Here is a 22,012-nt window from a genome sequence, read left to right as displayed (position 1 = left end):
GCAGAGCATTAGAGCAGGGTCAAAAGGGCAGCTCCCTTTGGTCCCGCGCCCTGCAGCATCTCCTCAGGGCAGGTGTCCAAACACCTGCCAGGGAGAGCTGTGGCCAGGCTCCCGGGGGGGGGGGGGGGGGGCTTATGGCCTCCTCTTGTGCGAGGGCTCCCAAAACAGGCTGGAAGAGAGTTTTCCTCCAATTGCCAAGAGCTGGTACCTGCAGCTGCTGCTTTGCTGCTCCAGGTTTGCTGTAAGAACCTTAGTCCAGGCAAAGCAGGGAGCCATCTTTCCCATACATTGAAGGAAATGGGCTTAACTAGGAGAAAAATGGAGGTGGATTGATTTTATATACTGTAGACCAAATTCTTTTTCTTTTGGGGGTACCTTTATATCTTGTTGTTTTGGGAGAATTTTTGGCCAAAGATATGAAGAGTTCCCTTTCCTTCCTGTATTGGGGGTCCCAAAGACCAGCCCTAGGTTCAGTGACTCACAGGACTCACGGGGCTCAGCATGTAGTTATACTCATAGCTAAGATTTATTGTATTGAAAGGACACAAATTAAAATCAGCAAAGTGAAAACTGTCTCAAGCTTCCAAGAGTCCTTTCCCAATGGAGCCACATAAAACATCCTTAATTCGTCCAGTGATGAGAAGTGTTATTTACCAGGGAAATTCACTGGGGACTCAGAGCCCAAGGCTTTTATTGGAAGCTGGTCATGCAGGCACACACTGCCTAGCCTGTACAAAAAATTCCGGACTTCCAGAAAAAAATGCAGTTGTTCAGCATAAACCATTGGTTGTATAAGCAGTTTAGGCCACTCATCAGTTAGGGTAAGTTTTATATTACTGTAGGAACTGTTTACCAGTCAAGTTCCCAGATGCCAGCTAATGGTCAAGCAAGAAGGCTTTTCTCAGGCTATGTCGTCTCAGGCTGCTATGTTAACTCCTTTCTACAAAGTCCACCCCATTTGGCCAAGGCTTTTTTAGACAAAATTATTATCAGTAGGACCCCCTGTGGCAGGGTGAAAACGTCTTGCCAGGGCTGCCTCCCTTATGCCCTCTAGGGTCTTGGATTTAGCCAATTAAAACAAATTCCGTCAACATGAAAGGTCAATCTTAGAAAGCCTGGTGGCTTTCTCCCGAAGTTTTTGCATTAACCTTTTTACCTGGCCTGAACCATCCATTCAAGCACAGTGGGACTCTGGCTAATAAGTTGAAGCTGACCTGCATGCCTTTCAGGACTGAAGCAAGCCATGAAAGTCAAGGTACACATTCAAGAAGCATAATCCCAGAGAGTACCCTTGGAAACAAAAAGCTTGCAAATGGCAGGTCACCCAATGAAGACGTACATTAGTTAGGCATTAGAGGTTAACAGGGCCCCCAGTGTGCCTTCCCACTGTGGGTCCTTCTGCCCTAGGGTTCTCTGTCCATTTGAGCCCTTAGTTTTAGAGGGACTTCCAGAAGACTGTTTCAGCAATTTTGCTTGTCTTTGGCATCAGTTCATTTGCCTCATGAATGTGGACAACATCTAGAGTTCTTCATAGGAACATAGGAACTGGGCCTACCATTGCTGTCCCACGGTCAGTGCTGTCAGGTGTGATCTTAGGCTCAGTAGTTGGTTCGAATTCAAGACCTCACAGCATCCTGGGAAGCCAACGTTGGCATTCAGGAGCAGTTCTGAAAAACAGAGCAGTTATGAGAAACAGAGATCATTAACGCATCTTTCCCTGCATCTCCCAGGTGCTGAGCTTCTGTTTTCTGTTTTTTTCTATGTTATTACAAAATCAGTGTGTCTCATTTAATGATCATTACTTTACATTTTTTCCCCAATCATTTTTTATTCTCATCTTCCATCAAAAGGGGTTGGGTGCAAAGAGGGTGTCGAGAATTTAGCTAAGTTACTGCATGGTATTGCTGCCTTGACCTCATTTTGTTTGGCCAAACAATGCCCTGAAACTGACACTAGTCCCCTCACCTAAGCACATGCCCTAGATAGCAGTCCGCAGAGTCACAAGCACATGTAAGTTCCTGCTATCACTTCCCCAACAGCTCTTGTGATCAACCATCTCCCCTGCCCCCACTGCATTCTCCCCATGCGGCTCCTTAGATAAGACTCCACTGTGGCTTATCAAACCCTGCCCTTTTGGTTTCAATTGACCAATCTAACCTTAGCCCTGGGAACCCCAAAGCACTCCACCTGCAGACTCAAATAAAAACGTGCCCCAGCGTCTGCCTCTCTCTACACTCTGCCTTGACCTCCCCACGTGGCCCCTCAAGGTGTGCCAGGCACTTCCTCCAGGACTTGTAAGTAATAAACTTCTCTATTTTAGTTCTTCTTGTATCTGTTGTTGAGCCACAGTTCACTATCTGACATCCTGTGCTCCACTTAATCAGTGATGATTTAAGAAATTTGTAACAGAGGGACAGAAGAATTTACATAGAAAAACATTGTTACTGTAACTTAACCAGAAAGACACAGCATGATCAGGAACTGGTTAGGACAAAATCCTGAATTTTCAAAAGTTTTCAGAACATGTTTACATAACCCCCCATCCTTTTCACCCTGATCATTTATTCAGTAGGAAGCCTGAAAAAGAACACTCTGTCTTTGGGAATAGCTATATTTAATAATCAAACTGCCTAACTTAGGAGAAAGGTGAGTAAAGCTGAATCAGGCTATCAGTCTATTGTTGCAAATTTCAAATAATGTTGAAAGTCAGACATAAGTCAATAGCAGTGAGACATTCCTGAGCAGGGGTTGAGAGTCCCCTCTGTTGGGAGTGGGTGGAGAGGTCTTACTCTCCATGCTGTGCTCTCTTCCATCTTACAGCTTGCAACAGGAATCACAGGTTAGGTTCCTTGTGATCATTCATCTCAAATGCAGTTAGTCCCTCATTAGAAATATACAGCCACCTGCAGCTTGGTTTCAGATGGTCTCATCAGAGAATGAGCCCTTTTCTGTGGGCGTCCGCAGGTGAGCCATGTGGTCCAGCCAGCATCCATGATATTTTTATAGCTTATGGCCCCACGGAAGGGTGTCTTAAGTCTGTAGTAGTCCCAGCGTCTCAGTTCTGTTCATTGAGTCTATGTCTGTTGTCCAAGATTGAAATAGTCTGTTACAGATGTTATTAGGTTTCAGCCTACCATCAGATCCAGGCAATTAGGTTCTCTGAATTCAGGATTCCAAAAAAGCCAGTGACTTTTCTTCTTTGGCAGCAGCAAAGATGAAAGACTACAGGGTCAGACAGTGGAGTTCCAAGTTCTTCTAAGCCCCTCTTATCTTGTCAGTCTTAGAATCCAAATTGACCTGCTCAAATATATGCACAATTAGTCTAGAAAATCATCAGCCTCTAAGAGTTAGACATCTGATTTTACAGAAACTTATTATCAAACTAAAAACTGCTTTTTAAAACTCAAAAAGATTATTTCTCCTTTTATGTTGTCTGCCTTTTCTCATAGGCTCCAACAGGCAAAAATCATGGGAACAATAATCAGTTATGAAGATTTCAATACTCAGATGTTCAAAGATTTTAAATTTTAATCCATCCAAGGAAGAAGTCCTGTTCTACTAACACCTTTTATTGGGCAGCTTTCCCAGATTGGAATAATCCCTTTAGCATTTATGAAATTACAGGCATATGATACTTTACACTATTTTTTAAAATCATGTACCCAGAAGCAATAGCTGCAAAATAAAAAGCCATTTTAGAAAGTCTCTCCCTCTCTCTCTCACTTTTTTTTTTTTTTTGCAAGTTTACTCAAACCTTAGCAGTAAATTCAACACTTCCAGGATTAAAATTAGCACTATTGAGAGATCCCAGCTGGAATGCAGCAGGCTGCTGCACCAGTCGGTAGAGTGGTTTTTTTCCCCCTTCTTTTTTTCTGATTTGTCTAAAGTTTGTGCCAGCCTTGGAATTGACTTAATCTTATTTCCTCCCACTTGGAGGAGTGAGCAATACAAACATACAACATTTTGGCTCACCTGAAATGTTTTTTGGGAGTGTTTGGACCCTTTCTCTTCCCACCTGAGGGGGAGAACAAAACCTAAAGACATCACCCAGACTGTACTTTTTAATTCCTTCACCTTAGCTACCACGGCCAAAAGCGACCAATGGATCCAATTCTTCTAGGGTTGGACCTATCATTTTCAAATTCCATAGGTAACCTTCACCTTCCAGAACAGACATCATCTCAGCTGCTGTTTCATACCACAGATGACTAGGTAGCCATGGGATGTGAAGGTTCATAATTATATCCCCTTCATACTTCCTTTCTCCAAGCCCTGTTTTAGCTATATTTCAATGAGTCAGGGTTGTTGTTAATAAATCCCACTTCCGACACCAACTGTCACCCCCAGTTTAAGGATTTGCTAAAAGAATCCACATCATATAGTTATAGTTATGGATAAGATTTATTACACTGAAAGGATACAGAGCAAAATCCAAAAAGGGGAAAGGCATATTGGGTAAAGTCTGAAGAAAGCCAGGCACAAGCTTCCAAAAGGTTTCTTTTGTTATTTTTTCTTTGCCCATTGAAGTCTTATAGGATGTGCTTAATTCTTCCAGTAATGAGTTTTGGCAACATGTGTGAAATGTTGTCTGCATGCTCATTAGAGACTTAGTGCCCCCGGTTTTTACTGGGTGCTGTTTATGTGGTACCCTGCTATGGACTGGACGTTGTGATTCTACAAAATTCATATGTTGAAGCCTAATCCCCAATATGATGGTTTGGAGGTAGAAACTTTGGGTGGTAAATAGATGAGAGGGTGGAGCCTTCATGAATGGGATTAGTGCCTGTGATGGTTAATTTTTACATGTCAGTTTTATGGAGTGCCCAGATTAAACACTATTTCTGGATGTGTCTTCTAGATGAAATTAGCATTTGAAATTATGGACTCAATAAAGTAGATTGTCTTCCCCAGTGTGGCGGACCTCATCCAATCAGTTGAGGGTCTAAATAGAACAAAAGACAGAAGGAGGAATTTGCTCTTTTTTTCTCCTCATTTCATAAGCTGGAATATCTCATCTCAACTTTTTCTGCCCTTGGACTGGGATTTACACCATTGGCTCCCCTGGTTATCAGGCCTTTACACTTGGACTAAATTACACCACTGGCTTTTCTGGGTCTCTAGCTTGCAGATGGCAGATTGTGAAGTTTATCAGTCTCTATAATTACATGAGCCAATTCCTCATAATAAATATCCATATTTATATATACACATTTTCCAATATTTAAATTGCTTCTGTCTATAAGGCCTTAAAAGAAGGGTTCAGAATTCCAAGAGATAGGTGTCACTCAAAGAGGTTTTATTTTTTTAATTTTTTTAAAGATTTTATTTATTTATTTGATAGAGACAGAGAGAGAGGGAACACAGGAAGGGGGAGTGGGAGAGGGAGAAGCAGGATCCCCACTGAGCAGAGAGCCCGATGCGGGGCTCGATCCCGGGACCCTGGGATCATGACCTGAGCTGAAGGCAGACGCTTAATGACTGAGCCACCCAGGCGCCCCTCAAAGAAGTTTTAAAATAAAGTCGTATTTCTTTTCTTCAAAATACTTCTAAGCAATAATTAGGTATGACCTGTTCTGGTTTTTCCATCCCCTGATTATAGATTTATTTATTTTTGTTTCTGAAATTGGAAGAAAAGACATTTCTGTTTTAAGAGGAATAGAAAAGAAGAGGTTTATCTGTAGTTAAGTTTTGTGGACATACCTGGTCCTGCTTCCCCAAGAGAGGTTACCTTTCTTTCTTTAATAACAGAGACAATCAATAGTGGTGGCATATGGTTATAGTTATAACTTTTCCTTTCTCATCTGGGTCATTGAGAAGCAGGCTTTCTGCATTCTGTAATAAAAGTATTACAAAGTAACAAGCCTGCATCTCTCACTATTTAAAACAAGAAATAAAAATGTTGCAAGCTATTTTATGCTTTGGTTACTTTTCCTTAGTAACTTAGAAATTGTGGTGCCATGCTCTAGGAACACTGGTCACAATTATTAAGCCTGTCTTTTTGTAGCTCAAGGAAGAGTTTTCATATAGAAAACAGTCAGGAATAACTCTGTCTAAGAATGCAAGCTTTATCAAAGGTTTCTTGGAATACTGGTGGAATGGTGGAAGAGTCTGGACTTCATTATTCTACTCCTTGCTTCAGACTTGGCTGTGCTGCTTAGTAGTAATTTCATCTCAGGCAAGTGATGATCTATTTGAATCTCAATGTCCTTATCTATAAAATGTGAGACAAATCTCCCAGTCACAATGCTGTTATAATGAAAATAGCATACGTAAAATATTTGACTTCATACCTGGCACAAAGGAGGGGCTTAATAAATTTATTAGTCCTGTTATCTCAAAAAAAAAAGGCCTACTAAAAAACAAGGACTATCATGTTCACAGAAGTTCTATTTATAACACCTCACCTGGAAACAGCACAAATGATAGTCCCAAATGACCATCAGTAGTAGACTGAATTTATTTTATTTATTTATTTATTTATTTATTTATTTTAAGATTTCATTTATTTTCCAACAGTGAGAGAGGGATTTTTTTAAATGTGGGATAGTCATACAGTGTACTACTATAAAGCATGAACTACCATTAGCACAAAAATATGGATAAATCTTACCAACATAATGTTGAATGACACAAAATAATACATTCTGTATAATTCCATTGAAAGAAAGTTCAAAAACAGGCAAAATTAATCTGTAGCGATAGCGGTCAGAAGTCATAACCTTTTGGGGCACCTGGGTGGCTCAGTTGGTTAAGCGACTGCCTTCGGCTCAGGTCATGATCCCAGTGTCCTGGGATCGAGTCCCACATCGGGCTCCCGGCTCAGCAGGGAGCCTGCTTCTCCCTCTGACCCTCTCCTCTCTCATGCTGTTTCTCTCTCGCTCGCTCTCTAATAAATAAATAAAATCTTTAAAAAAAAAAAAAAAAGAAGTCATAACCTTTTGGAGGGAGGATGGATTGGAAGAAGGAAAAAGGGAGCCAGCTGGGGTGCTGAAGATGTTTTATGGTGTGGTTATGTGCGGGTACATGTATGTAAAAATTCATCAAACTATACACTTAAGGTTTGTACAATATACATGTACGATTGATACAGATATAAATAATACATCAATAACAAAACCTGTTCCCTTAAACCCAGGAGCTGGATTTTTGTATCAGTATCAATTTTATGTATTAGGAGTATATCTGGCAGTAGATATAGCAGGCCAATAGCTGGCCATCTTGCAGGCTGTAGTCAGTCTGTCCCTTGTAAGTGGCCCCATTTCAGAGCTAGCCTGGAGCTGACAGGCATATTATAAGGGTCATGCTCCATCCTCATTGACAGCTGGAATTGCCATCACATGTATCAGCAGCAGAGCACAGGGAAAACCAGGCAGTGGACTGTGCTTCCCACCCTTAGGCTCGGAGACACAAGCCCCAGCAATGGAAGGATTACAAAGCCTCAATTTTAAAAAGACAGGGGGAGGGGAGGGAATGTGGGATGCACAATTTATAAATAGACACTCCCCGAGGCTGCCTGATGATGAAATGGTTGTTTAGTAAATCTTTCTCCCTTAAGGATCCCATTATCGGAGAGCATTTGAAAATACCAGTTTCATTTTGTCTTTTGGGGGAGATCCTGGGTTTCATCAGGTCAGCCCTGTTGGATGATATTTCTCTCTCTCAAATTTAGGGACAGGCCTTCGAGAATTTGAATCACCTACGCATGGAGCACAAAGATGATGATGATGATGATGATGATGTGTCTTTCGCCAAATGGATGAGCAGCTTCTGGGGTCACAGCTGGACAGAAGAGAATGAGAGAGGACTCCGGGACCGCCACGGATCACAAGATGCCACTTACAGGAAAACCTCCCTGCCCTGCCCAGTGAGTTATGATCAGAGAACCAGGGGAGAGCTGGACTAGGGGAGGGGAATTTCTATTAGATAATTTTTGAAGAGGCCTTTGGTATAAAATCTTTTCTGGTTAAAAATCAGTACTTCTAAACCTTTTATACCCACAAAAGTCCCTTTTATTATTTTATCTTGTCCTCCAGGGGACCTGATTTTCGTTTATTAGGTGAAGATTTCTTCATTTTTAGTAGCCTAAGATATCTTTAACTACTGTTCAGAGCTCCTGATAAACCTGAGACAATCCTCCTGAGGATTAATATGATTCCAGCCAAAGGAAAGAAACTTGATGTTATAAATTAGTCTGTGTAGCATCAGGCATGGATCAATGTGTGATTTCCACTACTCTTTTTGAAATACTGAAAATAGCTCCGTGATTTGATGACCTCTAAAGAATTGGGGATTCCACATCATAAATCACTACCTTTGATAAATTTGATACACGTTTTCTTCTGGTTCCCCTTTGGTTTCCCGAGGGGAGAGGGAACCCAAATTTTTCTGCCCTCAGCACTACTTTTCCATAGGGCAGCAGAGCACCCAGTGTCTAGGGAGCAAGATGGAAGCAGGAGAAAGCTCCTGATAGCAGAACGGGTGGGCCTGACCGGGTGAGGACTCAGCGGCAGGTGCAGGCAGCGGTTCTCTCCACTCAACTGCACGGCTAGAAGACTCTGCAGCAGAGACCTGCATCCTCTGCTTCACAGTTACACAGCAAGAATATAGCTTTTCTTTTTTGCAGGTCACTTAGGATTCTAGCTATAGAGAATACCTCCCCAACTTGCTTCTGTCAACCCCAGAATCATGTACGTTTTGGGGCAATGTTATTTTATTTCAGTTTTAGCCTCAGAGTTCCCAGATGCATAATGCCTATGAGGGATATTACGGTGGGTATGGCAATCTCTTTTACTCCCCGTGACCAGCAAATTTGAGGAATGAGACCTCTTTAAGACACAAATATTTGAAAGTAGATTTCTTACCAAATGCATACTCAGGGACAAAGGGCAAGTTTCAACAGCTCTTTGAGCTTCAGGTTCCTTATGTAAAAAAGAAGAGAGGCTGGACAGGATGATCTCTGGGAACTCTTCTAGCTCTAACTGTCCATGATTCTGTTATAAATCAACACCTGTTTATCACACTCTCATTTTAATCTCTTATGTTCCACTTCAAGTGAGGTGTTCACAATGTGTGAACCCGAAGTACAATTAGTTTCCAGTTTCCAGATAGCTAGAACCAAGAAGAAACAAAGAGAAAAACTGTGATTTGCTATTTATCTCAACGGCCCTTTAGTACTGTTGAAAATATGAAAACAAAATATGAAATAAAAACAAATGACTTATAAAATACAGTTTTGTTGAATAAATTTTAGCATCTATTAGACCTTTAAAACTGAGATAATCCACTAAGGAATCCCGTTTTAGGTTGCAATGTTGTTTGCCTGAAACTATTAGGACTAAGCAGAATTTGTTATATGGGGCATTTGTAAACAGTGTCCGTATATCTCTTCCTGCTCATACTAGCTTCAGACATTTGCCTGAATTAACCTGTTTAGATTCTCTAAGTCAACAGTGAATTCCAAAATTATCAGACTATATGCAAAAGTATGTGTTTATTTAAGGAGACAAAGCATGGAATAAAAATGAGCACCTGACCGAATAGGGTAGAGAGTGCAAGGGCAGAACATAGAGCAGGGGACCCAGGGTGACGTGGTCAGATCCTGGGAAATAGTCAGGGGTCTGAATGTCCAGTTCCAGTCACAGAACGCCATATATTTATGACAAGAGCTTGTGTTGGATAGTTAACTTTTCTAACTCTAAAATGTGCTCAGATTTTTCTTACTTTAGAGATCAGAGAACAATTAGGTTTTCATTTTGTGTGTGTGTGTTTTGCTTTGAGCTCAATCAATAACTTAAAAAGAAAAGCTTACTCTTAGCCTTGTCTCTTTTTCTCTCTCCCCACTGCTCCTATCTAAGGCTCTTCCCTCTCATAACCTATTAATAACCTGTATCTGTCCATATTACATGCTTAGGAAGAGAAGAGCTTTCCCTTCCTTTCCCATTTGAATGTGGTTTCTGGTTTGTTTGTTTGTTTGTTTTTTAAAGATTTTATTTATTTATTTGACAGAGAGAGACACAGCGAGAGAGGGAACACAAGCAGGGGGAGTGGGAGAGGGAGAAGCAGACTCCCCGCAGAGCAGGGAGCCCGATGCGGGGCTCGATCCCAGGACCCCGAGATCATGACCTGAGCCGAAGGCAGACACTTAAGGACTGAGCCACCCAGGCGCCCCCACCCGCCCCCACCCCACACTAATTTCTTCTATGCCTTGGGTCAGAGAGTGCCTAGGGTTTTTTCTTCGATAGGAATTGTCTTCTGGGGTCATAGTGGAAACAGCTGTGGTGCTGGGCACACTCTTCCGTACTGCAGGTCAGGGAACTGGGTCGTTATGCTCTGAAGGCAGCACGGGCAGCACGCTTTGTCTTTGTTGCTTTGCCGTCTGGGACCCCAGCTGCTGAGCTCAGAGTGAAGGGATCCCATTCCATGGGCCAGACCCTGCCTCACAGTGTGGGAGAGAGAGCTATAAGCCTAGTCTGTGGCTGTGGGGTGACAAGGGCATACTTGGTCAAAGCAAGCCATGCATGTAGGGCACTATTTCATGTCTTTGCCAGGAAAATTACATTGGAAGGGCATATAAAATCCAAAAAGTAGAGCTTGCGTGGTACATACACATATTTAAAAATGGGAACTTCTCCCTGTAATCAGTGAGAGAGCTCTTTTAAGCCTGTTTCCCACAAAGTCACACAACACAACAAAGGAACCAAAAGACCTATCTGATAGGAGATATTAAGTATATACTCCATTTATGTTGTGATAAAACATTTGCTGTTCTTTTTAGGCCTCTCAATGGAAGAGAACGTTTGTATAAACAACCTCATTTCATTCCCAGCCTCAAATTTTTAAATTTCATTTTTAAAGTTTTATTGTGGTAAGAACACTTAACATGAGATCTACCCTCTCGGCAGATTTTTAAGTGTGCAATCCAGCTAACGAGAAGCACAATGCTGTACCGTACATCTCTAGAGCTCACTCATCCTGCATAACTGGAATGTTATACCCATTGATTAGCCACGTCCCATTTCCCCATTTTCTCAGGCTCTGGCAACCCCTATTCTATTTCTTGCTTCTATGGGATTGACGATTTTAGATACCTCAAGTAAGTGCAGTCATTCAGTATCTGTCCTGTGTCTCAGTCTCAAATTTTGAAAGTATCATTTTTTTTCTGATAATATAATACACCATCACTGCAGAAAACTTGGAAAATACTAAAAAACCAATCCCACAGCACAAAGAAAACCTTTCAAAACATTTGGGTATGTTTTAAGATTGCCCATCTTATGATACTACCCTACTTCAAGCCCTCCCCACCACTCCCTTCTCCCAGATGCTCACACTCAATAGGTTTCTTTTCCTTCCACTCCAGCAAGCTCTTCTGTGGCAGGGCCTCTGAACATATGGGGCTCATCCTGAGGCAGAAAACTGTTCCCTGTTCCCTAATTAACCCTGCTTATCCTTCAGATTGTATCTTTATCATCACATCTTCACAAAAGTCTTCCCTGATCCTCCTAGCCACTCCAACACCCACCTGAACATACATGATTTTACCTTGTTATATCCTCTCTGTGCACCTTGAACTTTCCCTTTATAGCATTTGGTCAAGGCTGTAGGCATATGCCCTGTTTGTTTAAATTCCATCTCCCAGGGTGCCTGGGTGGCTCAGTCGTTAAGCGTCTGCCTTCAGCTCAGGTCATGGTCCCAGGGTCCTGGGATTGAGCTCCGCATCGGGCTCCCTGCTCAGCAGAAAGCCTGCTTCTCCCTCTCCCACTCCCCCCTGCTTGTGTTCCCTCTCTCACTGTGTCTCTCTCTGTCAAATAAATAAAATCTTTAAAAATAAATAAATAAATTCCATCTCCCAAAATAATCCCCAAGAGGGGGACACTGTGCCTGTTTGGTTCCCCAATTTATCCAAAGCACCCAGTACCATGTCTTACCTATAATAAATGGAATAATATATACAAATTTACCTCCTATCTTTTAGTAGCTTTACAAATCTTTAACCATATTTTTGATTATTGTTTGAGAGAAAATTTCTAGATATGTGTGTTAGTTTGCTCAGACTGCCATAACAAAATACCACAGACTGGGTGATTTAGGGCAGAAATTTATTTTCTCACAGTTCTGGAGGTTAGAAGTCTGAGATAAAGGTGTCAACAGGTTTGGTTTCTTCCAAGGCCTCTCTCCTTGGCTTACAGATGGCCACCTTCTTGCTGGTCCTCACATGGTTCTTCCTCTGTGTAAGCATATCCCTGGTGTCTCTCTGTGTATCCAAATTTCTTTTTCTTATAAGGGCACCAGTCAGAATGGAGTAGAACCCACCATAATGGTCTCATTTTAACTTAATTGTTAGAGGCCCTATCTCCAAATATAGTCATAATCCGATGTACTCACATAAGACTTCAATATATGAGTTTGGGGTAGGGGGACACAATTCAGCAAATTATAACATGCAATGGATGGATCCAAGGAGGGGAATATTTTAAACCCTCTGACACACATTGCCAACAGCTTTCTAGGAAGGATGTACATATTTTTAGTCCTACCAGCAAGGAAGACAAGTGCCTATCTCCCTGCACTCTTGCCAGTGTTGGTACCATTAAATAACATTTTTTTTGATACCTGAAAGACAAAATTGTATATTATTTCATTTTCCATAGTTTTTGGCTACTAGTAAGCATCAACATTTTTTACCAGCTGGTATTTTTTTCTTTTACATTTATTCATCTTACATATAAAAATTTTTTAATTAAGATTTTATTTGGGGGGCACCTGGGTGGCTCAGTCGTTAAGCATCTGCCTTCGGCTCAGGTCATGATCCCAAGGTCCTGGGATTGAGCCCCGCATTGGGCTCCCCACTCTGCAGGAAGCCTGCTTCTCCCTCTCCCACTCCCCCTGCTTATGTTCCCTCTCTCGCTGTGTCTCTGTCAAATAAATAAATAAAAATCTAAAAAAAAAAAAAGATTTTATTTTTTAGTAATCTCTACACCTGACGTGGGGCTCAAACTCACAACTTGGAGCTCAAGAGTCACATACTCTTCTGACTGAGGTGCCCCTCATCTAGTATATATTTAATGAACTCATGTTGTGAATAGGACAAAGCGCTGGATACTGGGATTCTAGCAGAGAATGAAACATAGCCCTTGATGTGATGGGGCATATAGTCTAATGGAGGAGAGATATGTAACAAAATCACCCAAAATATTGATTATGGTTGTGATAAGTATCATAAAGGAGAAGTATGAGACCCCAGCAGGGCATCAAACTGGGACCCGAATCACCCAGGGTGGTAGGGAAGGGTTTCTGTGAAAGTGCAGAATGACTGAAGTATGATTAACCATGTCCTGGGGTAGTGAGGTGGGGTGGTGCGCAGTCATGAGCAGAGAGGACCCCCTTGTGTTGGGTAGGAGCAAGTGAGCTGGAGAAAGTGACTAACCAGTGAGGCTGTCCATGAAAGTGTGGGTGGTGCAAGATGAGGTACAAAATAAAAGGTGATCAGATGTGACTTGGTTGGTGTCCTGACTACTCTGGCTGCTCTGGGAACGACAAAATAAATGGGTAAGAGTGGATATAGGATGTCCACCATGGGGAGGCTGCTTCTATAATCTGGGTGGCTTGGATTACGGTAGTAACAGTGATGCTGGGAAAGCATGGATAGTTTTTGAGAGACATTGGAGAGATGGAATCTACTGACTTGGCAAGAGAATGTGAAGAGTAGCTCCTGAGTTACGGGTCTGAGTAACTGAGTGAATGGTGATACCATCTTCCAAGTTAGGGGACACGTGAGGAGCAGGTTTGGGGAGGAGAGGTGATGAAGTCAGATTTGCCCAAGTCAGGGTGAGTGCCAGTGGGATACTTCGCCAGAGGGAACTTGAGGGGGCAGAAACTCAGAGGAGATGTCTGGGCTAACAACATAAATTAGAAAATCAGGTGATAGCTAGAAATTGAAGCCTGAGGATGAGATATTTAGGGAGACAGTGTAATGTGAGTAAGGAAAGGAAGGGAAGGAAGACTAGTTTAGAACCTGGAGGAACTCCAAAAGTTATGAGCAGCTAGAAGGAGAAGTGAGCAAAAATGTCTAAAACACCGTGGCAGAATGATCACCCTTGAGGGTGCAGTGGTAGAAGACAAGGAAAGATTGTTTCTGGGGGTGGGGGGGCACACGGGCTACTGGATTGAATGCTACAGAATGATTAAAGACCAAAAGTGCACAGAATTTGGCAACATTGAGATCAATATCCTGACCAAAATCAGTGTTGCATGCAAAAGCTGGATTGGAGTGGGTTGGAAAGTGAGAAAAATTGAGAGAACATATCTTTCAAAAATTGCCTTCTCTGAGCTGTCTGTCCTTTGATTATTTTCCAATTGTGATTTTAACATTTTTTTTTAAAGATTTTATTTATTTATTCATAAGAGACCGAGAGAGAGAGAGAGAGGCAGGCTCCCCGCTGAGCAGGGAGCCCGATGTGGGACTCGATCCCAGGACTATGGGATCATGACCTGAGCTGAAGGCAGATGCTTAACCATCTGAGCCACCCAGGCACCCAAAGACCAATTGTGATTTTAACATTGATGTTATTGTATTATATGACCTCTGTGTTTCCCTGTATGCATGTGAGATATACTTATTTATTTTCAGGATATCTATTAAACATTACTGACATGCAGCAAATATTTTTTAAGTTTTTAAATCTACCATTAATTGTGTTTATATTGCTTGTGATGCACATTATTTTTATGTAATTAAATTAATATTTCCTATGACTTTTCCCATTGTTCTTTTGCTTAGAAATTCTTTCTCCATATAGAAATCATATAACTATTCACCGCTGTATTATTTCTTAAACATTTATGACTTCATTAAATTTTTTTTTTCTTAATTTTGGAAATTCTTTTTACATATCAGTTTAAGGCTTGGAATGCTTCATTATTCTACCCTCATGGTAAAGGATAAACAAAGCTAGACTTGGGATGTTCTACTTAATGTTTTAACTAATTGATTCTACTTCATTGTAGGAGGAAGGCCCTACTGATCAAAAAGATAAAATTTCAGTTTAACATGAGATTTGTTTAGTTGGTAATTTATGGATATTCTGTCCCTGTGCTAACATTGTACCATCTCTATATTGCAAAAACAATTTTTTTTTTTAAAGATTATTTATTTATTTATTTGACAGAGAGAGACATAGCGAGAGAGGGAACACAAGCAGGGGGAGTGGGAGAGGGAGAAGCAGGCTTCCTGCTGAGCAGGGAGCCTGATGTGGGACTCGATCCCAGGACCCTGAGACCATGACCTGAGCCGAAGGCAGACGCGTAACGACTGAGCCACCCAGGCGCCTGCAAAAATTTTTATTCTGTATTCCCAGTTTCCTGTGCTTCCCAGAATCACATCGTCTGTCAGCCATCCCAGAAGGCATTCTCATGAGGACCAAGGATTTCGATGCCATACCCACATGCTGGATTTCAGAAAATGCTCAGTGGATGAGTCATTCAAGGAGCCACTGGAATCAAAAGGAAGCTCCCGTTCCAAAATTCAAGCATTTTCAGAGTCCTTTGAACAGCAACTGTGCTTTAGAACCAAACGCTCTGTCTCTTTGGTATGTAACAGAGTTATTGAATATTTAACCACTTTAGAAAAGGAAACCCAAAGGGTTCATTCTCCCCAAGTTTGAGAACAAATCTAATTTCTTCATTTACAGCCTAGTGATGAGATCTTTGAAAAATGACAGTTTTAGATAGCCCAGATGTATATGTTTTCTTATTATTTTTACTGGAGACACCTGGTATAGGAAGAATTCCTGGAGGACCATAGGTGGAATGTTTTTGTTACCAAGGTCCTCTGGTTCTTTGAGACTCTTTTTGTCAATCTTATAAATAATTGTGACTTGTTCTTCTTTCACTCTTTGAAGAATGGAAAAACTACCCCAACTGTTCCTGTCCTTTCATATTTAATCCAGTAGCAAACAGTGTATGATGGTGGTGTGTTTCCCTGTACTTCTATTTTTTTTTTTAAGATTTTATTTATTTATTTGAGAGAGAGAGAGTGAGCAAGAGAGAGCACAAGCCAGGGAGGCGCAAAGGGAGAGGGAGAAGCAGGCTTCCCGTTGAGCAGGGAGCCTGATGCAGGGATCCATCCCAGGACCCTGGGATCATGACCTGAGCTGAAGGCAGAACGCTTAACTGACTGAGCCACCCAGGCACCCTCGCCTATACTTCTAAAAAGTATGCAGAAGGAATTCTCTAAACACTAGTAAGATTCCAGGAGTAGGAGCTGTCCAGGCATTCCCAGTGACCTGTGGGAGTCTAAATAAAGCACAAAGGAGAGATAGACATGAAATGGGTGAAGAATAGAAACTCCATTGGTGATGCCAAACTTGATACCTAAAGTCATACACTAGAGGATCAATTAATTTGGGGATAGTTTTTGAACTCTGCAACATGTTCATTGAGTGGCCTTGAGCAAAGTAACTTTTTTTTTTTTTTTGGTTTTGGTTTTATTTTGCAAAACAGGAATACTGATATGTCTCTGCCATGTAGTAGGCAGAACAAATAAGTGACCAGGAGTGTTGCCACCTGGTTCTTGAGCTACGCTCTGTGAATGTAGAGAGGAAGATGTGTGGCTGCTTCCTACCTCTTTGTCCGTCTGAACAGTGCTTTCTGCTTAGCAGTGATGGCTGTTGGTGCTGTCATCATGCATCTTTGCCTCGTAGGTGACACCTCACTTTTATCAGAGAGTGACCCTGTGTATGATTCCCCTTCAGCAGGCTGCTCTCTCCACCTGATCATAAGAGGAATAGGGCACTGGGTGTTATACGCAACTGATGAATTGTTGAACACTACATCAAAAACTAGTGACGTACGATATGTTACCATATCTAAATCTTATTAAGAGTTCCTGTTTTGTCTTTTCTTTATATTGTTTTAAAAAAATGGTTTCAAAAAAAAATTAATAAATAAATTAAAAAAATAAAAAAATGGTTTCAGACTTAGAACGGTATTGCAAGAGTAGTACAAAAAAATCCATTCTTCATTTAGATTCCCTCCAAAAGTTAATGTGTTATATTTACTCATGTCCTCTCTCCCCTTCCAAGCCCCCAAACAAGGACAGGAGAACATTCTGTTACAGAAACACAGTATAATAATTAAACTCAGGAAATTAAAACTAATACAATACTTTTATATCTAATTTATTGATCTTGTTCATATTTTGCCAGTTGTCTGAAAAATATTCTCTATTGTGAAATTCCAGATCATGTGTTGCAACCAATTTTCACATCCCTCTGATTGCTTTTATTCTGGAACAGTTCCTTAGTCTTTCCTTGTCTTTCATGACACTGACATCTGAAGAATACAGGCCAGCTATCTTTTAGAGTGATGCCTAGTTTAGGTTTATCTGATATTTCCTCATGACTAGATTTAGACTCTGAGCTTTCAGCAGGAATATAACAGGAGTGCCAGAATTCCTGTTTTAGAATTACATGTTCAAGTCATTAATTATATTAATTCAGGAGACATATCTGCCTTAAGTTTTTTCTGGAGCGAGTTACAGTATGAAAAACATTTTAATCTGAACTATTCTTTGGTGATTCTGATGTCCTCAGAAAAAAAGTATATATATAGCAACACATCTTATGTAACTGCTTACACGATACCATTTGCTAATATTATAAGCCCTAACAGTGTGTAAACATGAAATCAGTTCTCTTATTTAAAGAGATACTTATCACATTATCCCTAAAATATCAAATGTTAGCTAATATTTCATTTCCCAAGCTCTTCCTTTTGAGTACCAAGGCAATTAAGACAACATTTTCAACTTTTTGACCCAAGAACTCTTTTCACAGTTCCATATAATACCTAGAAACCTGCTAGGAATTTACAAAATCATTTAATTTTTTTCATATTACATATATAAACATATAGGATAAATACTTTTATTAAATATTTTATTTTGTATCAATTTTAAAGAGTATTTTATAAAGTTTATCCTTATGTAAAATTAAAAATTTAGAACATACATATAGTTTAAAATGTGTTCTTATTTAACAATTGACATACTTTTCTAAAGCTAACTACACTAAAAAGTGTAGTTTATCAGCAAATCTAAAACTGATTTATATTTTGGCTGGGGGCCAAATGTAGAGTAATGTGTAGATTAAAATTTTATGTCCTTCAGCATCAAAAAGATCAAGAAATTGGGGCACCTGGTGGCTCAGTCGTTAGGTGTCTGCCTTCAGCTTGGGTCATGATCCCAAGGTTGGGTCATGATCCCAAGGTCCTGCTCAGTGGGGGGGGCCTGCTTCTCCCTCTCCCACCGCCCCCACCCCCCGCTTGTGTTCCCTCTCTCTCTGTCAAATAAATAAATAAATAAATAAATAAATAAAAATCTTAAAAAAAGAGATCAGGAAACTAATTTTGTGACCTGATCACGACCAACAATATTAAATTCTTTCATTTTGGTATTGAAAACCTCAATTGTCTTATTTTGATAATTTTTACATTTTGTTTCTAAATAATGATACAAGAAAAAAGATTTCAGCTCATTATTTACAAGCATTTCTCAGATAGTCTTTATTCTCAATAAGGGAAAAGCCATTGCTTTATTTTGAAAATAATCATCACTGTATTTTCTCTTTTTTATACTGCTCTTATAAGTACTGGAGATATTCATGACTGCTACATATGAACTTTGATCAGGCTGATGGATCTAATACAACTGCTAGGTCTAATGAAAATAATCTGGGGGCACATTTACAGAACTAGTACAATTTTTAAGTTTCTCTTAACCTGTATCTCAACTTCATCATTTGTTTCGCTTTGTGACTTTGGCCACTGGACCAATATAGATAGAAATGAAATAATCTAGGTATAAAAACAATTTAGCATTGAAGAGTAGCTGACATCACCGCAGTAATCAGACACCCTCATAACTCAGCCTACAGGGTTGAGTCATGATCTTGCTCATCTGATTGGTACTCATCACAGTGCATATTCACTTGATAGACCTTTGGGTGTTCCCCAGCGTTGCCAGTTCACGTGGAGGAGGGGGAGAGTCATGATGTTATTTATTTTTAAAAATAGAAGTATAGGTAGATGCCATCGCCACATTTATCAATGCCATTCTTTAGTCAGTAAGTCCTTCGAAAGACGCTCCTTGACCATGGAAACGAAGAAGCCTTCCCCCTTCCCACCCCATACTTCCTTATCATGCCACCCTGTTTGCTCATTATCATTGCAATTATCACTATCTGTGATCTTCTTGTTTCTTTTTAGGCTTATTGATTGTCATGCTGTACCTAGGGGTAATATCGAAGAAGTAGGGTTTCTTTAGTTAGTGCTATATCTCCTGATCTTAGAACAGTAGTATGTGTTCAATAAATCAGTGAATGTGGACCCCTGGGCAACCAGCTGGCGAATGTTAATGTGCCTGGATGTCATTTCCTTAACACTTCATTCTTTACATAGTCCTCACATTAGAACTTAACACAAACCCTACTGTTAATGTAATTTAAAGAAGTAGACACTGGGAGGTTAGAATCATTCCGTGTATGATTCACTTGCGGTATTCCTTTTCGGAAAGCACCAGGAGACTATTAATTATATCGTAATGTGAAACACATCCCTCTATAGCTCAGAGTTGTGTACAGGTTGAGTTTCCTCCATAGATCATCAGCTGACACCCAAGCCCCATTCATTTTATTTATGACTGAAACCTTTAGCAACACCCTTGGGCTTCTGCTAATTTATTATGAGAAGCTAAGATGTGGACATCTACTAAATGACCAGGGCTTTGTTCATTTCCAAGAGTTAGGAGAAATGTGGCTCATTGTCAGCTGTCGGCACATTTCTACCCTTTTTCTGAACTTTCTCTTTCAGGGACCTGAGAGCAGAAAGGAGAGAAGCAAAAGGGAATGCCTGAGGATGGAGATGAAATCTCGAAAGAAAGTGGAGGAAAGAAGGAACCCTAAGAAGGAAGAACATGGAGAAGCATACATGCCCCCCTTGCTTGAAAAAGATCCCAAATAGTATTTTGTTTCCACATCATGTCTCCGGATGCCACTGTGGTTTTCGGGCCCCAGTACGCCAGGCCAGGTGGTGGTAGCTGTGAAGGAGTGCCCGCAGAGGCTGAGTGACTGCAGGGGGCGGTCAGGGCCGCTGCTCCCCCACATGACTCATACCCGACTCTGACTGCTTCTGATGTCTTAGTTGAGAGTGTGATCTGCTCTGTTGTCCTTTTATGGGACTAAGGAGAATGAAAGGTATTTTAATAGAATAAGTTGTTCTTAAAAATGTAAAGAAAGATATTTAAAGAGCCACCCACCCATCTTCGCTAACTCTTCTTCCGCATCAACCTTGCAAATAATTTTAAATAAAAGTCATTGATGTGACTCTAAGTTTACTTCTTTTTCAGAACTAATTATGTAAGTATGTCTAACGGCCGTCATTTAATGAGAACTGGTAATTAACATGCCAGGTACTATGCCGAGTTCTTCAATGCCTTACCCAAAATAATCCTCACTACTCTAAGGTGGGACCTATTCTTTTCACTTGCTAGCTGAGGAAATGGAAATTTAGGCACGTCTGGGAACTCATCGGTGAGGTGGCAGAGTTAGGGCCAGAGCCCAGTTCATTCTGACTCATGGTCCTAACCTGAGGCAGGACCTTCATTTCTCTTTAGCTCTGGCTCCTAAGTTGGTGTTTGTGTGTGTGATGTGCATGGAATGAGTGGATGTGAATGAGAAAAGCAGGAGCTGGGAGGAGCTTATAATAATGACTTTTACACGGGTGGAGACTGATTTTTCTGATGTCAGCTTTATGCTCTGGGTTTTAACTTTATGAGACCATATTCTTACTTATTTATTTTTATTTTATATTGAGACATAACTGACATATAACGTCATATTAGTCTCAGGTGTACAACATAATGATTTGATATTTTTAATATATTGTGATATTATCACCACAATAAGTCTAGTTAGCATCCATTGTCACACATAGTTACAAAATTTTTTCTTGTGATAAGAACTTTTAAAATCTACTCTCTTAGCAACCTGCAAATATACACTATTACTAGCTATAGTCACCATGCTTACCTTATATCCCATGACTTATTTAAAAAATGTGGAATGGTTCATGAATTCACGTGTCATCCTTATGCAGAGGCCATGCTAATCTCTGTATCCTTCCAATTTTAGTGTATGTGTTGCTGAAGTGAGTACTTCTTTTTTTCTTAATTTTCAGCTTTATTGAGATATAATTGACAAATAAAATTATATGTTTTAAATTGTACAAACATGATGATTTGACATATGTATGTTCTGTAAAATGATTACCACAATTGGGTTAATTAACACATTGAGGCCATATGCTATCACTGTTTTTCTTCCCTAGAAGAAAAGATACTACAACTCCCCCTATATTTTTTTATATTGAAGTATAATTGACATTTAATATTCTATTAGTTTCAGGTGTACAACATAATGATTTGATTTTTGTATACTTTGTGAAATGATCACCACAGTAAGTCTCATTAACATCCATCATCATACATAGTTATAACATCTTTTTTTCTTATGATGAGAACATTTTTTTTCCTTTAAAAAACCCAGCTTTAGGCGTGCCTGAGTGGCTCAGTCGTTAAGCATCTGCCTCCGGCTCAGGTCATGATCTCGGGGTCCTGGGATCGAGCCCCACGTCGGGCTCCCTGCTCAGTGGGGAGCCTGCTTCTTCCTCTCCCTCTGCCTCTCCCCTGGCTTGTGCTCTCTTTCTCCCTCGCTCACTCTCTCTCTCAAATAAATAAATAAAATAAAATAAAAAACAAACAAAAAAACCCCCAACCCCATACCAGCTTTATTGTGGTATCATTGATATCCCAAAACTGCACAGATTTAATGTACACAATTTGATGAGTCTGGACATATGTATACACCCATGGAACCATCACCACCAACTATCAGTTCTTCTTTACTCCCCTGAATGCTCTGAAGCATGGCATTTCTTAACTACTTCCACAATTCATACA

At 40.4% G+C, this 22,012-nt stretch overlaps 1 protein-coding gene and 1 non-coding gene across 3 annotated transcripts in view; one reads left to right on the top strand and one right to left on the bottom strand.

Annotated features, from left to right (window-relative positions):
- LNP1 (leukemia NUP98 fusion partner 1) overlaps positions 1 to 20,371 on the top strand; it is a 31,714-nt gene extending 11,343 nt beyond the window's left edge. For both annotated transcript variants that reach the window (XM_031024060.2, XM_081797860.1), the window contains exons 2-4: positions 7,670 to 7,864; positions 15,357 to 15,587; positions 19,867 to 20,371. In XM_031024060.2, the coding sequence (XP_030879920.2) occupies positions 7,703 to 7,864; positions 15,357 to 15,587; positions 19,867 to 20,016 (543 nt within the window). In that variant the 5' untranslated portion in view covers positions 7,670 to 7,702 and the 3' untranslated portion in view covers positions 20,017 to 20,371. The remainder of the gene's footprint in view (positions 1 to 7,669; positions 7,865 to 15,356; positions 15,588 to 19,866) is intronic.
- Positions 20,372 to 21,105: 734 nt separating this feature from the next.
- LOC115939611 (U6 spliceosomal RNA) lies at positions 21,106 to 21,209 on the bottom strand. Its single transcript, XR_004074396.1, has one exon. It is a non-coding gene; the product is annotated as a U6 spliceosomal RNA (small nuclear RNA).
- Between the last annotated feature and the right edge of the window lie 803 nt (positions 21,210 to 22,012).

This window comes from Leptonychotes weddellii, chromosome 1, assembly GCF_054177405.1.
Source record: "Leptonychotes weddellii isolate Sample4059 chromosome 1, ASM5417740v2, whole genome shotgun sequence".
Classification (NCBI taxonomy): domain Eukaryota; kingdom Metazoa; phylum Chordata; class Mammalia; order Carnivora; family Phocidae; genus Leptonychotes; species Leptonychotes weddellii.
This window is presented reverse-complemented; position numbering and strand designations above follow the sequence as displayed.